This window comes from Falco peregrinus, chromosome 9 (genome assembly GCF_023634155.1).
Source record: "Falco peregrinus isolate bFalPer1 chromosome 9, bFalPer1.pri, whole genome shotgun sequence".
NCBI classification, from domain to species: Eukaryota; Metazoa; Chordata; class Aves; order Falconiformes; family Falconidae; genus Falco; species Falco peregrinus.
The window spans coordinates 22,884,201-22,907,937 of NC_073729.1; the positions used below are offsets into that span (position 1 = coordinate 22,884,201).

Sequence of the window (23,737 nt, forward strand, 5' to 3'; positions counted from 1 at the left end):
TACGAATTTCTGTCAGGGATCTTTTTTTTTCTTTCTTTTTTTTTTCCTTTCTGGTTTTTTTTTGGTTTTTTTGTTTTTTTTTTTGGTGAGCCGCAGCTTTATAGTTTCTTTGGAGCGAGCTCCACAGACATCTCAGTGCTCTTCAGCTGATCCATGCTCAGTGGCGGCTCTTCTGTGCTCCAGGACTGTTTCACAGCCACATTCCTGCGCTCTCACTAGGCAGGACGGGGTCAGGAATCGCTAGTCCGGGTTCTCAACGAGAAGGAATGAGCAGGAGCAGAATACACCGGCTTACCAGATATTCTGAGAGGTGGAAGGAGAATGCTGGGTTAGCAAATGGTCTGGATGTTCTTGGTTTTGTTTAAGAAAAGCTAATCACTGGTCGAGAAAATAGATTTTTTTTTTTTTTAATTTAATTTAATTTTATTTTAAACACAACCATCCTGCCCTGGATGTGCAGTTCCCATGACGGTGTTTCTACATGGGAGAGCGTTCCCGGGATTGTGAGCAGACGTAACTTGTACCTCCCCGATCCAAAGGGCCATTTCCCTCCCACAAGTGGCCGTCGGATTTAGTACCAGTTCATGAAAAAAAATGCTGCTTTGAACTCAGAGGGTTAATATACTTTTGATTTGTAATTTTTTGTAAAACTTTTTACAAGGTAGCATAGTATTTCACCAGAATACCAACTACAATCCGTCCATGGTCTGATTTTTATATAATTTAGTGGTGCTTTAGAAACTTTTGTTTGGTTGTTTCGGAGCTGTACAGCTCAGTTCTTCGCCTGTATCTACCTAAGACCAATGTGAACCTTTGTATTTTTGCTCCTAATTTTGGACTCAGTGAAAGTGTACTGTTTACATGTACAGAACTCCCGGCCCCTGTGTGTTCTGCAAGACCTGCTGTTGAAGAGGAAGATGCACCTCACCCAGTTCGTCTGCTTAACCAAGCCACAGCTTCACTCACCCACTGACACACGCACCTACCCTAAGGAAGACCCCACAAAATTGAAATGCCCTGTAAGCAATTTTGGGTTTTGCACAAGCTATTGTATTTTTTTTTTTCCAGTAGTCGATTTATGGACTGGCTGCAGTTCAAATCGAGAGCTGATCTGGCGCTCAGTTAACCGAAGCCAGAAGTCGAACAGGCAGAGTCGTACTGTGCTGCTGTTCCACCATCTTCCTCCTCCCACTGAGGCAGGAGGGTGGAAGCTGCCGAGCTCAGCGTAGGGTTCAAACGCCGCGGAAGAGCACTGGAGCCAAGGGGGCTTGTGAGGAAGCCGGACGGGGGGGGGGGAGCCACTCAGCAGCGTAACTGGAAACATCCTTTACCAAACCTGGTGAAACCACCCAGGCCACCCGCTGGTTTCAGATGGAGGGTGGGAGCGGGTTCCCTCAGGGGGTGGGGGGCTCCGCGATGGAGCAGAAGACGGCTCTTTGGGAAGTCGGTGCTTTCCCGAGGGTTCAGATAGAAAGCATATGGCACTTAATCCAGCTTTTAAGGTGACACTTTATTGCTTAATTGATTCATTTTGAAATGATATTTTTGCAGATAGGCACCTATGCAACTTAACGTGGCTCTTAAGCAGATGAGCACTTCCTCCTCAACGAGCTTGATAAGAGTTATTTGTGTTATATACTGTGGATTTTTCCAGTAAATGTGGCTTAATATTTTAATTCTTAGAATGTGTGTCTATTATATATGTGATGCAACTTAATTCTGTTCTGTTTGTGGAATGATTAGCACAGGCCAACTCCCTGTTCCCCTCACTTAACAAAGACCAATGAGCTGTTAATCAAGCTGTTATCTCCATGGTATTACTTGCTAAATGCACTGATTTCATAAGTATGTGGAATCCTTTTTTTTTTTTTCTTTTGAATCTGTATATCATATATAAGACTGAATCTACTTAATAAACACTGTATAACAAAAAGGGCTTTCTCCTCCACTGTCGCACCGCTGGGCGCTGCTGGCACCAGGCGCTCTCCAGCCGCTGCCCCTCGTCCCACCGCCAGCCTGCATTGCTCCCCAGCCCCAGCCTACGCGCTGTGCGAGAGGTCAGTGCCATTGGGCACCAAAGTGGGATCTAAATTTAGGTGTTAAAAGGGAAAAAAAAAATATTTCAAGAATTTTGACATAAGCTGTGCTTTCCATTCCTTAACAGACAGCCGCGGGTACCATAGAGAGCAGCGTTAGCACTCACAAGTGGGGCTAGTCACAAATTTTATGCTTAACTTATATTTTGAAAAATTAATTTTGAATTTTGTGAAGTGTCTGTTTTTTGTGGAAAAAAATAATAATGGAGTTTTCATTGAAGTTTGTGGAAAGTTTTCCCTCTCCCTCATGGAAAGTACTGATTTTTCGTTACCAGCTTTATTCACTAAATATAATAAACCTTTGCATCCATAAAACGTTTACCTCAAAGCACTGTGTAGATAAAACTCTCCTGATGTGCAGCAGCAGCTGGCTGACAGGAGGGGCCAGGACAGAGCAGTCAAGTCGGTTTGCAGCTTTGGTGGAAACTGCCTTTCCACCTGCGCCTGGGCTGCGGCGCGGCGCGACCTGCACCTTCCCCAGGACGGCTGCAGCCCTGAGCGATGGCCAGGACCCACCTGAGCGTTCGAGCTTGTGTGTACTCACCCGGACAGCACATCCCAATGGCCCTTCCATAGTAATTCGTTAACGGATGCGTGTACACAGAGCTAACGCGAGGGGTTTGTAGCACACAGGTAAAGCGTCTCTCCTCTGCCCCAGCACAGGTTTAGTAACTGTAAGCCTCTGGATAAGCTCTGCTCCTAGGTTTCAAATGGAGCAAGGGAGATGGCTGCAAGCCGTGGGGATTAGCTGTGCTCCGTCACACCAGCGTGCAAACCAGCTTCCAGCACCTTTGGCAATACCTGCTGCTGCTTCTGCAGCGCCGTGGGCAGCGGCGTCTTGGCTGATTCGGACAGTCCCCTCTGTCCGCAGCCAGCTCCACCGCGGAGCCAGGATGTTCCAGCGCACGGCAGAGCTGGACCCCAACAGCAGATGGTCTGTGAGAGAAAATCTACTATTTAGCAGAGAAATACCACAGAGAAAAAACCACCAATTTACATTTGCTCTGTGTGAAATTCCAGCATTAATAGGGTTTTACTCTTGAGACCTCGAAGCTCCCCTGTTCTAGAGGTAACTAATCCTGACATCACCTACCAGACCAATAAAATAGATAATTATTGACTATTTAGTTTTAAAGCTTACCTAAGTAACAACCCTTACTTTTTGCATTCCTTACTTTTAGCTTATTTAGATTAATGGTGTATCTTTAACCACACCTGTGTCTGCAAACAGGCTGCCAGAGTCAGGAGAATATCAAGGAACTACCAAAAACCACAAAAGCCTTTTTTCTCCTGAAAAAAAACAGTGCTGGACCAGCCACTGCCCTGGCCACGGCTCTTGTGCTGGCACAGACCTGTGGCACATGCCACAACATGCGGAGACACCGAGGTTGGCCAGAGCGAGGCAGAGTTTAAACCATAAACCTCCTCAAGGCTTGGGACAGAGCTCCCTTGGCGCCAACACAGCAATGCTGGGCTCGGCCCCCTTTTCCTTGTCACCGTCACTTGTAAAGCGAGCAGACCCAAGCAGCCAGGAGGCTCCGCTGCTGCTGCCTTTGTGGCCACCAACATGCCAGCACCAGGATGTGGAGGAACTGGGAGAACAGGGCACCGGCGCTGCTGTGCCGCAGCACTACGCCAGCAGGAAAGGTCGATGTTACGGCCCCGCGCAGATCTCAGCCCCCCAGCCCTGCTTCTCAGTTCATGGAATCATCTACCGTCTGCCTGGTGGGAGATTCACGCCGTGACGAGACCAGAACCCCGACACGAAACTTAACTCCCGTTCTTTTCTTACCTAGAAGAGAGGAAGGGTGGATCAGCGACGTTCCGTTTACAGGCAGTTTCAATAAACAGTGTAACTGGTATCACGCTGTCACGCTCTTTAGAAAACAATTTCAGATCTGTTTATCGAGCAATTATGACAGCAACGTAACGGCACGTACGAGCAGCAGCAAGACCTGCCTGGCAGCACCGGGGCTGCTCACGGTGCCCATGGGCATCGCCCCAGCTGGGCAGGCAGCCCCGTTACCAGGGGGCTCCCGCAGCCACGCTGCTGCTTTTGGAGGCTCCAGGGTATCCGAGTCCCAAGAGCCACACCGCATCTGCAGTAGGTGCACTGTCTTCAGTTATCTGTAAGTGCATAAAACACGATTTAATGAAGCCAAGACAGCAACACAGCCCACCCCCACCCCCACCGCCTTCATCATCTGAGCAGAGCTCTGGAACGCTCCCAGTTAAAAAACACGAGAGGAAAAGCAATATTGCCTTGGAGAGCACAGAGGATGATTTCAGAAAAAGAGGATTGAAACCACAAATGCAGGTTTTACAGAGTGTTTATTTTTCCAATACCACAAGGGACATACATGAGCAGACCCCCCCGAGGGCTCTGCAAACCAGACCAGTTCAATCTGCACACTACAGTGGCCCCAAAGGAGGCAGAGCCAGACCCCCAGCTCCACTCCCTATCTTTGGTAAGCAGGTTTCACACCTCCGCTCCGCCTCCACCACCACCATCCTGTTCACCCCAGGGTGCGGGCAGGCGTGTTGGTCTCCCTCCCACGTCCCCACAACATGAGGCTGTCAGATGCACTAAGGATAAACCATTTCACAGACTAAACTTGTTGCATCCCTCAGGCTTGCATCTCAAATAGGGACTTGCATGTTAAAAAAAAAAAAAAAAGAAAAAAAAAAAAGAGAGAGAGAGAAAAAAAAGCACACGGTCAAGGGAGGTAGGACAGAGCTAGAAAAGGGACAAGAAGAAAAAAAATGAAAATAAACCCCCTATAATTCTTGCTACTGCCTGCTTAAACAAGAGAGCTGACTTCTCCCCCCAGTGAAGCAATTCACTCGATTAGCAATCGCTCCAAAGAGGCAGAAAGTCAGTTTTGCTCTCAATCTATGGATGCACAAGGATGTTCACCTTCTTGCAATGCAGCTACAGCCATGCTCCAGGAGATCAGTTACAGCAACAACTGCCGGCAGCTTGGAGGAGTGACCAGTGAAGCGCGCTCGACTCGGCCAATCCCACCAGGTCATCCTTGAGTCTGCACACCAGTCACCTGCACAACGTGGCATGGACGCCCAGGCAGAGGGAGGCTGTCAGAACCGAGACACACCTTTGCATGTTGAGCCTCACGTCAGCCAAGACAGAATACAGTGGCTCTGACTACAGATGCAGATTAATAACTAACAACCACTTTAATGCAATACTGCTGTAGAGCCTGAAAATCCAAGGGGGAAAAAAAAAAAAGAAAAAAGAACCCTTTATGTTCTATGTACATTACATCCATTTACAGAGTTGGCCAGTACTGTGTACAACATATAAATACATGATCAAACAGATGCATAGAGGATACTTACAGGAGCCAAATAATTCACTTTATACATCCAAAAATGAAAATATATTAAAAAAAAGAAGAAAAAAACACTGCTTTAAATGTTAGGATGATCATCACACAGATGCACAGCTAGACGCTTGCAAGTGGTCAGATGCTGTCGTGTTCAAGTCCTCATTGCAGGGCTGCAATGCAGAGACTGCAGGCCACATAAACGAGCTTCTAGGAACCTCCAACGTTTCACACAAGTTTGTGGAAGTCAGCCAAAAGAGGCAGTCACATCGGCTGGTCCAAGAGTTCAGCCAGGCACACAGTTCCCCAGGCCACACATTTTCCTGCAGACCAGCAGAAGGCATCGGGTTGGCACCTGCCACTTTTTTTTATTTTATTTCTTTTCCTCTTCTTGCATCCTCCGAGCTGGCTCCATCCAGTATATGGTTCGCTGTATACGGCTCCACAGCCACCCGCAGCATGCGTCACTGGGCACCACGTTCTGCTGGAGCATCCAAAAACCGTACAGAACCGTCATGGCAGAGCAAGCTCTTTGCTTACGCTCACTGTGCAGCAGCACTTCCCATGCAAACCGAGAATGGAGATGGCAGAAAGGGAGAGTGGAAGACTGTAGGGCCTCACCTAGCGCAGCCCTGAAATAGAAAACACCCTGTTCCAGTTCCTTTGGATGTAGATTTCCTCGACAAGAGGGTCCACGGATTGCCACAGCAAACTGCCTCTCGCTCAGGTGTTAGCCTCAGCACGTGTATCAAAGCACAATCAGGATTTCCACAATAGCACGAAGCAGAAGGATCGCTCCAGCGGGGCGCAGCCCACCGAGATTGGAGTGTAACCGTGAGCAAGAAAGGGTTTTGCACTGTAGGTTTTAGTGGGAAGGCAAGTCAACTTTCCTCACCAAAACAAAGTGTAATAGCATTTCTACTATAAACAGAATAGTATTTTGTGTACAGGTTTTAGGATCAGTCATTATCAAAATACACACACTGAATATACAATTTGTCCCATGGCCATAATTTATTATCTCACCACAAGGCACAATACACAAAGCTTAGAGGGTCCTATACAGTCATCATGACAAAACGCCCCACAGCCTTTACACATGATCATGGCTTTAAGGCTGCACGAGCACTTGAACGGTATCTCGTCAACACTGCTGCTATCAGCAAACATCTGCACAGAAAGGGACGTATTATGGTTTGCAGCAAAGTTCGCTTTGTGGGTTAGCTGCATCATGCTTCCAGCAAGACTTCTGGGAAAAGCTGGAGTGTTGGATGAATAATTAAAGCTGGTGGAATTAAGCTGCAGCTTAGAAAGCTTCCCATAAAACGCTTGCTTGATATTGAGCTGAGAAGGTATGGAAGAAGGCTCCAAAGGGTGATTGTGTCCTTTCCCTGGTTCCCTTGAAAACTTAAAAAATGGCAAGTCCATAACCAGTGGAACACTTTGCAAATGCTCAGTCAGCTCCGTGGGGTTTTGCATTGCATCCTTCCGGTTCTCTGTGTTCCTCTTGGCTGGGCTGCCACATGCCAACACATTCTCATTTTTTATTCCTCCCAGGCCATTGGTGTGCTGCTTTGGAGTCCATTCTTCCCTCACAGCTGGGATTCCTTCTCCCGATGCACAGCTCTTGTCTACAGGAATCTGTTTGCTGGGAGACAAGGTTCCCATGGCTGAAACTTGATCCAAAGCTCTGGAGTGATGTAGTCTAACACTGGGTTTGCAAGGAAAACCGGAACCAAAGAGTTTTTTGCCTTGAACTCCAACATAATTTTTATTGACTGACACACCTCCCGTCTGACTCGGACTGAGAGAAGTTACAGATGGAGATAAAAACCGAGGCTCCGTAGAGGTGTTCAACTTCTCTGGACTTTTATTTGTGACGACACTTGCCAATGGGTTATGCTGTGGCACCCGATGGACCTTGGGCAACTCCTTTTGCTCCTCAAAGCTACAGGAAGGAAAAGTTCTTTCCTGAGGGCCCGTATCTTCAGGCTTTTGAGAGGCACTTCCCACATTTGCCACTTGGTCTCGGCAGCTTAAAGTCGAGCCAACTTTGGAATGCTTTTCTGGAATAGACTGATCCTCCGCATCTGCTGCTCTAGGCAACGCTGCTCCTGATCCGCACTTATTTTCCTGGGGATCTATGGAAGACCTCATTGAGTGGAAGTCATCGCTCCTGCTTAGGGCACTCCCCTTTATTCCTACATCTGCAGAAGACTCTTTGCCAAAATAGCAACTGCTACCTCTCTCCACTTGCAGAGAGAGGCTTTCTGACTGCTTGTCCAGTGGTGGCTGCATAATTTCCACCTTGATGTTGGCATGAGATACTGGGAGAACTTCTTCCAGTGGCAGGTTCCCCTTAAGCAGCTGCATCACCAGAGGGTTGTTGGTTTCAATAGAGGATACGGGCCGAGCAGAACCTGTCGGCTGCTCAGCTTTCTGGGGCAACGATGCATGTGGTCCCCATCTCTGAGATGGAGGTGCAGCGCTCACCGCTGCAGGGAAGTCCACAACATAGGCCAGACTATCTGTTTCCACAGACGATGTTGTTCTAATCCTATTGCATCTCTCAGTGCTGCTGTGACAGGAGGAGTCTTTCCCAGCCACTTCCCTACAGCCGGCATTTCTGAAACATACATCCATCTCCACATTCTCATCAGGTACGTCACCTTCAAAATCTGAAGCAGTATCTGTTGTTTCACTGTGTGTACTCTGTATTTCATCATCTCCATTTGTCTTGAACTCTTGGGTCTCTCTCAGTGGCTGATGTGCATTTTCTGGTTCTGTTCTGGGGCACCTCTCCCTCAGCTGCCGAAGTTTTTCAGAGGTATCTATCCTTTTCTGAGAAATAAAGTCATCGTGTAAAGAAGGTTTCACCAGAGACTCTGCATTTTGTTCTTCATTGCTTAGTTTGCCATCACACTCTTTCTCTGCCTGCAAGTGTGCAAAGTTGCACAGCACGGGGACGGCTTTCTCCACTCCAGCAGTCACTGTTTTGGAGTTATCGCTATCAGCCACACATGTTTCGGAGCCATTAAATCTAAATCTAGACACCATTTCTGGCTCATGGCATTCTTTACCTCCCAATGACAATTCTGGCAGAAGAGCAGGACAACTGGAGGAACTTTCCTTTACATCAGAATGATAATCCAGCTGTACGGTGGAAGCACCAACACCTTTGAGTTCCAACACAACCCCATCTTCCATAGGACTGAGCGCAGCTCCCTGCACCTGAGAACACAACAGACCGTTTACTGGAGGACCCACGCATCTCAGCTTTGTACTTTGCCTCTCCTGTGACGCAACACAAGATGGGGTTTCGGTCCTTAGGTCACAGAGGAGCTGCTCAGGGCTCTCCTCCTGCCTCTCAGGAGTCGTGTTGTCTAAGGATGACCCAGTCAAAGCATCACAGAACTGCCTTCTAGGTGAACGATCACCAGGCTGAGCTTCCCCTGAGCTAGTGCCTGCAGCGCGTTCCAGAACACCACTTCCCTCGCTCTTTGAAGAAGAGGGCTCTTGTCTCGAAGAGAGGAAGGAATTCCTGTCAGCCTCCTGAGAAGCCACCTCGGAGTGAACCTTTTCTCCATTCAGATGGAGAGACGACAGTAATTGTGCTCGCTGTAGATCTGACGAACGCTTTCCATGAGTTCTCTTTGATCTCCGGTGCTCTGTATGGCTGCTGGATTCTCCTCCACCACCTCCTTCATCAGTGCTTCTCCCTCCACCTGGGCCACCCCCACCTCCAATGGCGGCTGTAGCAGCTTCTCGCTGGGCTCGGGCTTGCAAAGCACGGGCCTTAATGTCTGCGAGTGTTCTGGCCCCAGTCCTGCCCCGGCTGGAGGGCTCCGTGTTGGGGATGATCCTGGGGCATATCTGGTAAGTGGGCTGACCTTTAACCACCCAGGGTGGTTTAATACGTGAAAGTTGAATCTGAAAGAAAGGGAAAAGCAATTACTTCAGACAGTGAAATGCACTTCATTAGCATCCGTTCATCACAATTCTTACCATAAGAATTCAACGAAAATTTAAAATTCCAACTTAAAAAACTAATTTTGGCAGAGAAGTAGCAAGCTCCCTGTAACCTCTGCTTATGTGCTCTGTCATGTGATACATGAAAGCTCAGTAAATATTAACGTTGTTTTACCAGAGGCTGCAGACAAATACGAAATAAGTGATTTACATACAGATCTTCAGAAATCAAAATGGTCTCCTTTGCATCAGGATGACTGCCCTGAAGCTAAGATGGATGCCTCTAGTCAAAATGGGAAAAGCCAGAAGGAACACTAAGATTCTGCCCAAAAGGAAAGGAACTGAGAAATTACACAGGACAAAGAGCAGAATCTGAAGGACTCTTTTGCAAGTCAGCTAGTTTCAGGAAAAGTCGTTCCTGTATCGACAGAAATGCAAACTAACGGAGTAAATCAAGGTTACCCTGTGCTCTTGTGCAAAAACCTTGATTTTCCATTCTTTGCCTGTCTAAATAAGATTGTAAACTGTGGTATTCAGAGTTACTTAGCCAGCTCTACCAGTGAAACCCTTCCACTTCTTCGCTTAAGATGACAACACTTGACATTTTAATAATGTTTTGATGCTACTGAGCGTGACAGCCCCGAGATACCAAGCAGCTATAATTCTCTTTCCTACCCGGATGGGTGGGACTTTTGGCTCCTCTTTAGTAGGCTGTGGCTTTTCTGGGTGAACACTTTCAATTGTGTTACGAAAGGACTGACGATCTTCAAGCCGGGGCTTCTTTTCGGGGAAGGATGCAGAGGCAGCCTCCTCAAAGCATTTCCTCTTCTGGTCCTTGGACTCCCGAGCAGAGTACTCTGGGGGCAAACTGGGAATTCTGTTTGCAGCTGCCAGTGACAGATCCTCCGATTTACTGTGTGATTTGGAAGTCTCTGGAGAGAGGTGCAATTCTGAACTCTCTGGCTTCAGTACTGCAGCCGAAGGGCTCGTCAGGTCATCTTTCTTCAGGTCTGTTTCAGGCTTTGTCTCTTTATGAAGAGAGGAATCTGGTCCTACAGAAGCAGTCTCTTTGGAAGCCTCCATTTGCTCAGGTTCACGCAATTTGTACAGGCTCCTCCTGGCTCTGCATCTCAGGTCAGCCCGAGAGCGCTTCTTGAAGTGCCCATCTCTCTGCCGTGTAGACGGACCGCGCGGCAGTCTTGCTTCTCCTTTAACAGACAGTCCTGTCCTGTTCTCGGCATCTTCTTGCACCAAATTCTGCTCCTGGGATTCTTCTTGGGTCAAGCCCAACCTACAAGGCAAACACAAAAACCAGCTAAAAGCTACAGCCCATCCCAATTTAAGCATTTAATCTTTTACTTATAGTTGTACTGCACACAACTATACATAGTAACGCATCACAAAGCAGAGACTCATCAAAACCTTATTAAGTCAGTCTGCAATGAGATAACCTATACATTTGCTATCCCACATGACTATCACAGGGAATGAGAAAAATAAGAAAATGTAAAAATTATTGATGGAAAACGAGTCATACTAACTTGTCTTGGAAAAAAACATACACAGGCTACAAAATTCTGCTGTGACACAGCCAATTCCACCAAGGATTTCCCTGGTGCAACAGTCTGAATGTTTCACCCCAAAACCTGTATTTTTCAAGCAGTTTATGCTGCAACTTCTCAGGTATCTACAAGCAGAAACACACCCTGCCACCTGCACCAACACAGACAGAACAGGACACATGAGGTACAATTTCTCACTTTTGCCCATAGTAGTCCTCAAAGAACTTCTCTTTCCATTGCTCCACTCTCTTTTCTTTTTCCATCTCCTGCCGAATTCGAACTTGCATCTCGTGGGTGAACTCACCTACATGGAAGGCAAGAGACTGAAATTCAGTTCCAAACAAAAGTGATTCTGCAAATGCAACCTTTTGTGTTTTAACAGTACAGCAGCTCTATATACAAAGGACAGACTTTCTGTTATCGCCCTGCTCTCCACCCTACTACAGATCTACATGCTGCCAGCCACTCCTTACGGGCAATGGTCACACAGCCTCAAGCAAGTCTGACAAAAAAAAAAAGAATCATGTTTTTCCAGACAGAGGCCACCATTTAAGGAAAGATAAGCCTGACACTACTTTACACCTCAACCACTTCGTTCTGAAAGTCCCGTGGCACCAAAGGAAAATGCATCTTTGGTTTTTAAAGAAAACAAAACAAAAAAAGAAGACAAGTTGGGGGCAACATAGTCAGATAAGACTGCAGAATTGGACTAAACTCTCATTCATTAACTGTAAAAGAAAACAAAACAAACCAAAAAATAATCCCATGAGTACTGATCCTCCAGCCACCCAGGAAAGCAAAGCTGCTCACCATCAGCTAGTCGTTCTCTCCAGCTCTGCGCAGCGTGGGTGAAGAATTCATTATTCAGAGCACTGCCACTGAGACGCATCAGCCCGTCAGCCCCAACCTGACGGGGCAAACAGAAAAAAACATTTGCTCCAGCCATTCTGCAACCAAGAGGCGATGTGATGAAAACACTCCAATGCTGCACCCTCATACCTGTCTATCAACTTCTGGAAGGAGGTAAAGAAGCTGCTGCTGAAAGTGTGATGGGAGCGCATTAAAGGTTCTGGAGTTTATCAGAGCTCGCAGGTTTGTATTGACAAGAATGGAACCAGGTGTTTCAAAGTCAATATCTTCACCCCTGTTTCGTTTCATTTGCCCTGTAGTTTAAGGACAGGCAAATAAAATAATCATTGTCATATAAAAGTATTTCAGCATTACAGGCAAGAGTTTAATCTCAAACTACTACAGCAAAAGGAGCAAAATATATGAGAAAAGACTGTGGCATTGAAGTATGAAGAAAGACTCTCGAACACCAGCTAGCACACATGCATCTGGAATTTTGATATGAGGCCACATTTCTGTCATATTCATGTACAATTCTTGATGCTGCTCTTCAGACTAGGCAAACTTTTAAACTACTGCCTCAGTAACATTCAGGGAGGAAGACCTGGCTTGTGAGCCTCAAGGTCATCATACGCCTTCTGAAGGAAGACAGCCTCGCTGTTCTTTTCTCAGATATACACGGACTTCAACATTGCCTGCTTTTACGGCCAGTTATTTTTCTAACTTTAACCAGAAACACCTACCAGCTGTGGGCTTTCGGATACCTCTCAGAAGCTGCGGAGGATCCCTGTTTATTTCTGTCCTACTGCGCAAGGTGGCTTTGCACAGGGCCAAAGAGCTGCTGCTGCTGCTGGATGTGCTGCTGCTCTCCCCATCAGCATGCCTCCCTGTGAAGCCTAAAAGCAAAACAATTCCATAAAAATATACAAAGACCAACAGAAGCCCAACTTGGAGAGTGGTTTAACAGAGAAGAATTACGTGCTAATAGGAGATCCAGTATTACAGGCTATTGCCTATCTACCAACTATTTTGGTGGAGTTAAACGTACACAGAGTTCTCTGTGGTCACATGCATTCTCGTCAAGAGTTAAAAGTCGTCCTCAGGCAAACTTACAGATAACTAGGGACTACTGAATTATTATTAGAAATAATGTCATTAGAAAACCACCACAACAAAAGCAATGCTCACCTGAGGCAGACTCCATGTGTGCCCCATTTACTTTCAGGGGTGTTAAGACAACACGTGGCAGCATTACACCAGTCTTCTTCTTTTGTTTGGTTGTCTGCAGTCCAGAAAGAAACAAACAAAAAGAAAATATCCAAAGGAACAAAGACATTATGGAGAGGTAAAATAATCTTCTAAGCAGCACAGTCCTCAAAGAACTACCTAGCCCCTAGGTAAATCTTCAGGTGTCAACATGTATGAATAGCAGAGAATTCAAAAATACTTTCCTGTACTTGACTCCTCCCCACACTGCAAACTCCTCACCTAAGCAAACAGCCCTGTAACTCTTTGAGGACCTGTGCACAACTAATCCCTGCCACGCCAACCCAGCTATCACACAGTAATGGAAGCTCCCCTTGCAAGGCTTCACATTTCCCCGTCAGCCCCACTTCTTCCTACCTGGGAGGCGGTTCTGTAGCTCTCCCTGGTAGTAGCAGGTCCCTTGCTCTGAGATTCAGTGGAACACGAGGCATTAGAGGAGGTGTCATCAAGAGACACTGAAAGAAATGGGCACTCAGTCAGACACAGAAGTAGATCCTATAGTTTAAGATTAATGTCATTAGACACTTACCATCATTATCACCACTCACAGTGCTTGCTTCATTGGACTCACAGCTTTCTGCGTCTGCTGTATCCTCCAGCTCCTCCCCTTCTGGCACAGACAGATTCCGGGACCACTGCAAGGCATCCTTCTAAATGGGCAAACAGAACCAGCATGGCTACGGTCCTCCCTCCCAACCACTGGGAACAGACAGTTTAGCGGATATAGTTTTTAAGCTTATTTTTTTTATCTTCCCTATTTTAATCCTTGATGCAGAAAGGTATTTTAAAGTGTATTTAGGCTCATAGTGGAACAGAAGTCATATAAACTATTAGCACGCTTCATAGACACCTCCTAGTTGAGTAATTCAAACATACTCAAAATTCATAAGGATAATAACTGATTGCAATTTTCTGCAAGCAAGCAGCTTCTATTAAAAAGAAGTATCTCATTCTTACTATAAAAGAGCAGGTAGCGTCAGGATAGCCAAATAATAAGACAGGGAGCTTAAGAGTTGTATTTGCTATTTGTATAATCAAAGCCATTTCAATGCCATCTATTTTCAGCAAAACACAACAATTTAACATTTTCTGGTATCAGGGGAAAAAACCAAAAAACAAATGAAATAGCTGAGATACCTGTTGTCTACCATGCTGACATTTATCAGGGAACCCAATGGTACAAAACAATGCAAAAGAAAAGCCTAAGACCAGAAACATTTTCAACATTTAAGATGAGCAGGACAATAAACTAAAAATAAAAAACATTCCACAAAGATCTCAAGATCTGAGGAAAATGGTGATGCTAAATATACACAGAATGCAGTGGAACACAAAACAAACAACTAGAAAAATGAATACACATTTTCCTATCAAGATTTTACTTGTAGCTACAAGCTCTCAGACCAGTTTAATTTATTGGTTGGCTGTGTTCCCTTGAGGCTGGCAGAAAAGGAGAGCATGGAACTGTTTCGATAAGCAGCCACCTGAGTTGGACACCAAGTACTGGAATAAGAGGATTTACCTTCTTTGTGAAATTCAAGAAATAATAGGTTTTTTTTTTAAAAAAGGAATTATTATGGCTGAATATAGCTGAAAGGTACAAGCTCTAATGAAATAATGAATTCCAGACACCCTTTCACATGACACTCTCACATGCGGCACATCCAGCTCATATGATGCTCCGTGGCAGTTTAACACTCAGCTATGCGTAACAAGCAGAACTTGCACCTCGGCCCTCAGCTGCAAGCAGGAACTCAGCGTTTACCTTCAGTGTGAAAAGGCTGATGCGTCCGGGCAGTTTGTAAAAGAGTCCATCACCTCCCCTGGAATTGGAGTGGAGCATGGCGTTGAGGCATGCTAGGGGAGAAGTGCCACTGAAATAGAAAAAGAAAGAAAACATTAAGTGTTAAGAAATGGCCTTATCAAGAAAACAGCCCGAAAGACCTGTTTAAACGGGCATCATTTAGCTGAGGGGAACCGAGATGCTGCTCATGAACTTTACGGGGTGGGCACCTCAGTCAGAACAGTACTACCGTTATCCTTTTTGACCTGTACATCAACCTCAACACATCACAGCGAAGCAACCAGCAGAAAACAGGAAATGTTACACCAATTTTAAAGTTACTCTCAGTCCGTTTTAGATGCTTAACAAATTTACCTGTTTCCTCCCTTTCTCTGCTTGAAACTTTCAGAGTTGGATTGATTTTACAAAAAAACCCCAGAATTCTTTAGCAGTAGAGAGATGTAAACAAAACCAGCACAAATTGTACACATATGTGTGTTTCTGGAACATCTTCCCTCACATGTCACAGACAAAATTGCACTAGCAGAGTCAGACAGACAAGGTCTGATGTGCTAATTTGTCACGTCCTACGTAACTCCCTGGTTAAAGTAACCTTCCTACACTCACACTGGTGGAACTTCTGTGCCACAAAATCTCATGTTTTCCAGTAAGTTACACATGTACAGGCAGAAAGTTACCTGGAAGAGACATTAAAGCGGTCTTGATTTCATTATTATTGAAAGTGAAACTAAAAACTGGATTGAGATAAAATATTTCAAAGAAAATCCTTCTCAAATTGAAAACTTAGAACAATTTCCATTTCCACCCTGAGCGCGTTTAGTTTTTGGACATTTCTTCACAAGCCTTGGCAACAGAAAAAATTACTCTTTTAGATCCTATGAAAAAAAAATTCCAGCCTTCTGTCCTGTTAGACAGTGTTTTCCCTTCTGTGTTCAACAGACGCTCCAAGCACGCTAACCAGCCGCAAACTGCCTTCTCAGAATGGCAAAATAAGCAGTTTTCCTCGAAATGAGAAAAAAAATTGAGAAAAAAAAAATGAGAAAAAAACCCAAACAGTTAAGAAACTCTCCTAGGAGCTAGGACTCAGCAGTGGTGCTGGGCCCAAGTGTCCTGTCAGCCACGCGGGACCATCAGTGCCACCCGTAAGGAACGCTGCCCCCGCAACAGACCAGTGTGACCCCCAAACCAGGGAGCAGTGCCTCAGGGCTGATTCAAAGGGAAAAACATCTCGAGCCCCTTGAGCCATTTCCTCCAGGAAATGGAGTTTCAGGAAGGGCTGCTACACAAGTACCAGCAAGGTCTGCTGCATATTCAGCCAGGCAGGATCACCGCCTTTATTCTGTGAACAATTACACTCTGAAGAAAACAGCCCTTTCTTAAAGCACAGAATTAATGACTGGGGAAGGAAGAGCAGACATCCCAAGGGAAAAACACCGACCTTTAAAGGAACGATTTTACTCTGTGAGATTTAACTGGACACATGCTCCAAAGTCTGGTCTTTAGTAACATACTGTGACAGTTCACTTGTCAAAATGGGGAGAGCACCAAGACAGGTTACACATGTGAAAAGAGACCTGCTACTGCCTTCAGCAGAGGACAGCCTGCGCATGCAGATCTTCAACTACCTGCTTAACTAACAGGACCGATGCAAGAAAGGTGTGGAGTATTGACTACAACAAAGCTATATGAAGGTCCTCATTAAAAGCCTGTCTGAATTAAGACTCAGAGCTGTGAAACCACTGCCTGCATCCACATCGGTGAAGATCTCCTCAGCAAGGATCGCCGGCGGCACGTGGGCGTTCCAACAGCTCCAGTGTCGATGCAGCAACACATGCCAGCATCGTCCCTTTCCAAACAATGGAACTCCTACACATGACACCTCTGTATGCATCACTGGTTTCCACTATTCAAACAATCTCAGCTGTTTCCTGATTTCAGACACAAATAAGGAGCAGAAACAAGCTAAAATTTTGAGTTGTTAGGTCCCAGGACTTAGTTTACCTTCTGTAGCTGGGCAAAGTACAGGTTCAGGAAACACAAACACCATGGTAGAAAAGAGTCCACAGAATCAAGGTGAGGGGGAAGCAAGACTAGTCCACACATCTGGATTCCCAAGCAGTCAACCACTGTGCAGCAGCCAAAAGAGACTGCTTTTGCCGTCTCTCAGAGTCAAACTTGCTTTTTTTTGCCATGCAGCACTAGCTGAGGCATTTGGGCTATCATGGTTACCTATTCTTTTGGATCTGCAAGACACACTGCATCTCTCTTCTACTGCTGTCACAGGAATTTAACCAAGGGAAACAGCCTCCCACTCCTAGCGTTTCCAAGGCTCTGTATCAGGTTCTTTTCCATATGAAATCCACTGTATGGGCATCTCCTCCATACAGTGTCAAGAGCCGCAACAGTGTGAGCAGCGCTACCACAGTGCTCGAAAATCTGAGCAGAAGTTAGTATAGTAATATAAAATGAAGACTTTTACGAGTCTCCTAAAACATAATGTCTGCTCTAGAAATGAAGCATCAGAGGAGACCAAATTAAACTGTTCTCAAACTAGAGTCACAATAGCAGAAACTACTGAGAGCTACTTATGAGAGAACCATACAAGTGGTAAGTACAACACAATGCAGGAGTCTGATCTGCAACAGGCATTTATTTTACAATAGATGGATGAAGGGGACTCTGTACATTATCAAAAAATCCAAGAGCAGCTTCCAGTTATTGTCACAGACACTGCCCCCCCCCGCCCCAACCTGTATACGAATGTCTATACTGTCATCTGAAACTACAAAGCTAGAAAGATAAAAAAAGGAAGAGAAGTGGGCTGGAGATGGGGCAGAACTGCACGAAGCAACACAAGCCTTCATACGCAGTCTCTCCCATGCTCCATACTATGTTTTAGACAAGATCATCAATACTAACCTCATTTCCTTTAGTCCTTCAGCCTCTATGACCTGCAGAATCTGTTTTGGGGTCATAGGAGCATCAGAGTAATTTTCCAGCACCTGAAAAGACAGAAAGACCACGTGTCATTACAGAATTTGCTTCTGCTTTAACAGAACTGCCCCATAACTGCGGTTCAGATCCAATAATGTGCCTCTTAAAACTTTATTCATCTGCAAAAGACACACACTAAAAATTTCAGAGTCACGGTAAGCACAGCAAAAGGCTTACCTTTATCTGGTCCCTAATTAACTGAAATATAAACATGAAGGAGAGAAAAAGAAGAATTTGGCCTTGACCCCATAGCATGAAACCAGTGGAAGCTTTACCACAGACTTCAATTTAGGTTAGACCGAGCTGCTGCCACATATGGCCTTCAGAACTGCTCGGTGGTTAGCAGCCCTCAATGTAACATGTTCCCCCTGCCATACACCTTCCTACCTTTCAATAAAGCATCCAGTATTTTTCTGCCCCTACAAGTATTACTGTACAACTCTATAATTCAACAGCATACCTTCCTTGGATTACTGCATTCATTTCATCTTCGCTCCATCTCAAGAAGGGTACCATGGGTAAGAGCCAGAATTCTTGTCAGAGAAGGACAGAATTCAGAAAAGGACAACAATAACAGTAAAGGACGTGGAAAAAAGTTATGGCTAGAGACACTAAAAAGATTTGCATAGCCTGCCTTTGAAAGAAATGAGTAAAATCAAATATTAAATAGGCAATACAATAAGTAACAACTCATCCTTTCATATATTACATGAAGAATAGAATTGCCACTTACAAGCAAAGAACTAAAGAGGCTATTATTTAAAAAAAAAAAAAAAAAAAAAAAGCCTGTGGAACTTACTGCTCCAAAACATCTAGAAGCAAGAACTCAAGAATTCAAAACCAGGACCGGACATTTCTGTGGATAAGATGATTACCCACATAAACAGGAAACAATGAACAAAAATAAGCTGCAGTAGATGTAAGCCACGATGTTTCTTTGGGAGCAGATTACCCTACAGCTGCCTAACACGCTGTCTCCTGCGCCTTCCATTGAAGCAGACAGCGCTGCTCTCTGAATGCAAAAGACACTGAACTCAACAGACCTCTGGGTCCGACTGAGCAAAACGGCTGCGATACAGGCACAGGACATGGCCTGAAACATTCAAGAAAAGCTGCAAGGGGTATTCACTTGGGAAGTTTTTGATCGTAACTGTGGTCTAAATTCCCCCAACGTAATGGCCACGATGATGCACGGTCCTGATTTCATTTGTCACCATGCTTTAGAGGAGTCAGCAACACGCTATCTTTCAGTCTGACTTGTGGGAGAAGCCATTGGAGGAACCCAAATGCCCCATTTATATCAGTGACATCTAGAACTGAGTCACTGCAGCACCGTGGCAAGGCACAAAGCCCAGTCTGCCTTCTGAAGTGGCATGAACAGGACACTTGCAAAAAAAAAAAAAACCACCCCAAAAAAACAAAGTTGTGCAGTGCAACTTTTGCAACTCCACACCATCTCCAACATCCACAAGTAAAATAAAACCCCAATCCATGTCACTGTAGTTCTGCACTTCAACTATATTTTGTGATAAAAGGAATTTCTTAAATCATATCCAGCTAACACGCATTTTTCAGATGCTTGAAGATCATAAGCATTGGTGGTGCTAACCTGGAAGGGGATGGAAATTTGAGAACTACGTAAACTGAGATAAAGCACAATGAAAACACAAAGAGTTTAAAGAAAAGATCAAAGAAAGTGATAAGCCATATTCAGAGGGAGTACACAGTTTTAATTCCCAGTCAATACAGCTCTCTCACCCTTCTTCCTCCACTAATCAAAAAACCTCCATAGGTTACGTTTCCATGCCTTCCTCGTGAACTGTCACCCCCCATCACTCAAAGGGAGGAGACAGCTGACAAGGGGAAACACATCACTCCCAGGCTGAGCGCAAGATCCACAAAATGGAACATGCCGGTTTTGAAATAGAAGGAAATTCTCCACAGCTTATAAACTCCCTCTCAAGTGACACGCACAGCAAGCGAAATACACAGCCTAAAACTGAGCATCAACAAGCATTTACATAAAGATAAAAGATTCTGCACTCAGGGGAACAATTTCCAATCAACAGCTATATTAAGTGTACAGGCTGCTTAATGGCAGAAATGGGGGAAAGAAGAAGATCCTGCAGTCCTGCAGCTTTAGCCACCAGAAGCCAGACTCCTGTCCCAGCCCTCTCCAGCCTGCCAGCACCACGTCAACCTTCCATCAGGAGCTACACCTTGAACAACATTAGCTATTTCTTACCCCCCAAAAAGATTTTTTTTCCCCCCTCCTCCACTATTTATAATACTCATAGTCAAGTGTTCCTATGCCCCCAATGATGGAAGTTTCCATCACTCCCCCCATCAGTTTACTGGACAACCAGCTCTGACAGCACTTGTTGAATAGTCCTACGGCTCTGAGTGTTCAAACGAATCTTTAAAGGCTTAGTTTATGGAATGTGTGTAGTATTAGGTCTGTAGGAGCAGCAACACTGAAATACACTTTTGCTGATGATTCTCAGAAACAAATAGAGAGGAACACAAAATACAATAGTGTGTGTCAGAAAGGAAAATTAAAAGCATTTTGACAGGGAGCACATGTAAGACAAGTTAAATAAAGATCTATTTTTAGTGGATTTACAATCAGTCCTGCAAGCTGGAAGTGCGGCTACGCAACTGTAGGTCTAAGTGGATAATCTAGTATGAGATTGTTCTATTTCTGGTTCATCAATGGCTCTAAGATGCTGTTGAGGCTTAGACATCTCCTGTACCCACAGTGCCTATGCCTGAGGTTCTGACCAAACGACAGGAGAGAGGAGCTGTGTGAAGCGATCCATCCCTCTGCCATCACACGGGGTGAGGATGCGTGTTAGGAGACTGCTTCAGAGTCGCAGTCTCACGTGCTGCTTTAGGCAGCCTATAAATACTGTTTTGGTTTTGTTTTTTTTTTTCACCTGTTAGAGCTCAGAACATCTGAATGAATGCAAGGTCACCCAGTACTGCCTCTGCCCCTGAGGTCACCTACGAGGAAAGCATCCCTGTCACCCGCAGTGACGTGCTTGGCTCACAGAGCCAGGATCTTTGAGAACTGCATGATGAAGTACTAGAGCACCAGATTCCTGCAGTGAAGTTCTACAGCAGCTGGCTCGTGCCCTTCTCCAGTTTTTCAAGCTAAGTCATGTGCATCTAAAATATTATAATTTACACACAAAAGATTATGCAAGCTGCTGGAAGATAGATGCTTGTCCGATTAGGTTTCCTCCTGGCAAGCAGTAAGAAAACACTCTGACAGCCAAACAAATCTTACTCAGAAGGAGCACCAAGAGCTATCCTGAACATCCTCAATACCAGACATGAGTCTCAGCTGGACTCACCCGTACTGCTCCTTCTGAAAGTTTATGTGCTCCAATGTAACCTGGCCCAGCAAAGCCAAAATAAATACATGCACAAAAGAAAAAACAAAGGAAAAAAAACACCCTCAAACCCTGTAAATCCATTTCTACACGTCTACTACAGCCAGTACACCCGTATCCTCACAAGCTGAGTACCACTGACAGGGCTACACGGAGGAAACTGCAGAGGTTTGTTCATGCCGACAGCAGGCAGCCAGATCGTCCCTTACTCCACTCCTGTACCTGCACGGATCTGTGTCACTGAGAGGGAGCAGCTGCTAGGCAGAGGCCAGAGACAGCAAAGCTCCTTCCAGCCAGCTGCAAAAGCAGACAGCAGCGACCATCAGCACTCCGTGCAGGCAACAAGCCCAAGCACCTCCAAACACAGCCCTTAAATAAAGCTTCTGACTGGTTTGTGCTTGCTACCTGAAAGACATAGAAGTTATTTTTATAATTCCTGGTCTATAAACAGGGTTCAAGACAGATACGGCTCACAGGCTTCATGGAGGGAAATCACTCTGCTCCCATTGCGATGGCCGAGTGGCAGCACCGTCCCAACAGCCCTACACAAGCACCATCAAAGCAGACCTGGGTTTGGAAGTTTAAACCGTCAACAAGCACATTCTTAAAGACAAAAAAGACATTCTTAAAGACAAAAAAGACCAAGGTACACCCGCAGCTACGTCTCCTAAAGGGAAAAGCAACAAGATAACGGCTGCTGGGCGCTGCGGACGCCAGGCTCAGCACAGCCGTGGCGTGGGCAGGCACGGAGAGCCGGGCAGGCACGGCAGGCGCGCTGGGCTCTGCCGGGGCTGGGCCCAAACCCGCAGCCTCAGGAATCAAACCAGAAACTTTTGACAGCGGCGCAGCCCCGAACGGCGGCCGGGCCACCCCGAGGCTGCGCTGCCTCCCCCGCGCCTGAACCCCTGCCCGAGCCCGGCCGCAGCCCTGCCCGTGCCGGGCACCCCCGGGCAGAAGCCCCGAAGGGCCCGGGACGGCACCGCCAAGAGCCCGGCCCGGGGCCCGCCACGGCCCGGCGGGAGGCAGCGGCGGCCCCAGGGGGAGCCCCGCATTCCCCGGCCGGCCCCGGGGCTGGGCTCGCAGCGCCCCCGCAGCCCCGGCCCCCCCCCGCCGAGTGCTTCCCCTCCCCGCCGGGCTGGGGGAGGGAAACAACCAGGGAGGGGGCACCGGAGCGCGCCGACCGCGGGGGGTAGCAGCGCCCCCGGCCCAGCCCCCGGCCTCACCCCGCCCGCGGCGGCAGGCGGCCCCGTCACCGCGGGGGGCCGGAGCCGGAGCCAGCGCAGTCCCCGGGCGGGGGAGGCCCCGCCGAGCCCCGCGCCCCCTCCCCGGGGCCCGCCCAGGCCCCCCCGCGGCGGGGCGGCACCCCCCCCCTCACCAGGCGGGCGGCCTCGGCCCACGTGCGCTCCTTCTTCCTCCGCTGCTTCATCTCCTTCATCCTCCTCCCGCGCGGGCGGCGGCGCGGCGGGCGCGGACCGTTAGGCGCGCGGGCGGGCGGGCTGGGCGGCGGGCGGGCGGCGGCGGCGGGGGCGGGGCGGGCACGCGCGGGCGCGCGGGGCGGGGCGCGGGGCGGGGGCGGCTCCGGGCGCTACGGGAGGAGGCGGGGGAAGAGGCGGAGGCGGCGGCGGCGGCGGCGGCGACTCGGGCCCGACATAACAACGGGGTCAAAGGGCCGGGAGCGGGGGGGGAGGGGGCGGGGCTCGGCGACGGTGGCCGCGGCGGGACACGGCGGGACGCGCGCGCGCCGCGAGCCGAGGGGCGGGGCCGGCGGACCTGGGCCTCGTTTGAAGGAAAACAAACCGCGAGGGCTGCCGGGAGCTGTAGTGCCACGCGCCGTCACCGCCCCCACCCCGCCCCCTCCGCGGGACCGCAGCTCCCGGCGGGCACCACGCGCCCCGCGGCATGACGGGAGCCGCCGCCCTGGCCTCATGGCGGCGCCGCGCTCTGTCTGCTGGGCCGCAGCAGGGGGAGCGGCGGCGCCGGGCCCGGGGGCGGCTGCCTGGCCTGAGCCGGCGCACTCAGCCCCGGCGGCGCAGGGCGGGGGCCCACGGCCGGCTCTCTGCCCCGGGGAACGAAAGGAGGGAGGTGTCGGGCTCTGCCACGGCCTGCCGCTGCTCCCGGTCGGGGCCCGCAGCTGTTCGCCTGTGGGGAGCTGCGCTCGGGCCTGCGGCTGCTGCCCCACACCACCGCCCTGGCTTCAGACCGACACCGCTTGGTGGTGGCTCCTGCGCGCCCGTGGTCGCCGCCGCCCTCGGTGCTTCCCTCTGGCGGGGAGCGCGGGCCCGGGCTCCCGAGCGCTCACAGCCCCGCGGTGCCGTGAGCCGGACATCGCGCGACGTTAGGCGGCCCTACTCTTAATTGCATTTTACAGCGAAATAATACCTTCACTTGCCCAGAGAGTGGGTAGATTTTCTTTTTTTCTAAATTAAAACAACATAAGGCTTTGTAAATGAAGAAGGCA

General features: G+C 47.8%; 2 protein-coding genes across 3 annotated transcripts in view; one reads left to right on the top strand and one right to left on the bottom strand.

The window, feature by feature from the left end:
- Positions 1–23,737, top strand: part of BCL2L1 (BCL2 like 1) — a 198,433-nt gene that overhangs the window by 1,732 nt on the left and 172,964 nt on the right. The gene's annotated exons all lie outside the window — the stretch shown is intronic.
- Positions 4,409–22,809, bottom strand: ASXL1 (ASXL transcriptional regulator 1). Of its 2 annotated transcripts, none has more exons than XM_055814266.1 (12): positions 22,655–22,809; positions 17,810–17,892; positions 14,852–14,960; positions 13,616–13,736; positions 13,444–13,541; positions 13,009–13,102; positions 12,564–12,716; positions 11,971–12,134; positions 11,782–11,878; positions 11,170–11,275; positions 10,085–10,700; positions 4,409–9,370 (listed from the first exon to the last, which is right to left on the bottom strand). In XM_055814266.1, the coding sequence occupies exons 1-12, from the start codon at positions 22,712–22,714 to the stop codon at positions 6,458–6,460; spliced, it is 4,614 nt and encodes a 1,537-aa protein (XP_055670241.1). In that variant the 5' UTR covers positions 22,715–22,809; the 3' UTR covers positions 4,409–6,457. The 2 variants fall into 2 exon arrangements, with proteins under 2 accessions (XP_055670241.1, XP_005239964.2); XM_005239907.4 differs by lacking the exon at positions 22,655–22,809 and adding an exon at positions 18,345–18,643.

Excerpts from the sequence above, each read along its gene's own strand:
- ASXL1 (XM_055814266.1), bottom strand. The coding sequence starts at position 22,714 with ATGAAGGAGATGAAGCAGCGGAGGAAGAAGGAGCGCACGTGGGCCGAG. Across the intron at positions 12,717-13,008 it reads ACACATGGAGTCTGCCTCAG|GCTTCACAGGGAGGCATGCT; the intron begins GTGAGCATTGCT and ends TTTTGCTTTTAG. Across the intron at positions 12,135-12,563 it reads TATCCGAAAGCCCACAGCTG|GGCAAATGAAACGAAACAGG; the intron begins GTAGGTGTTTCT and ends CTTAAACTACAG.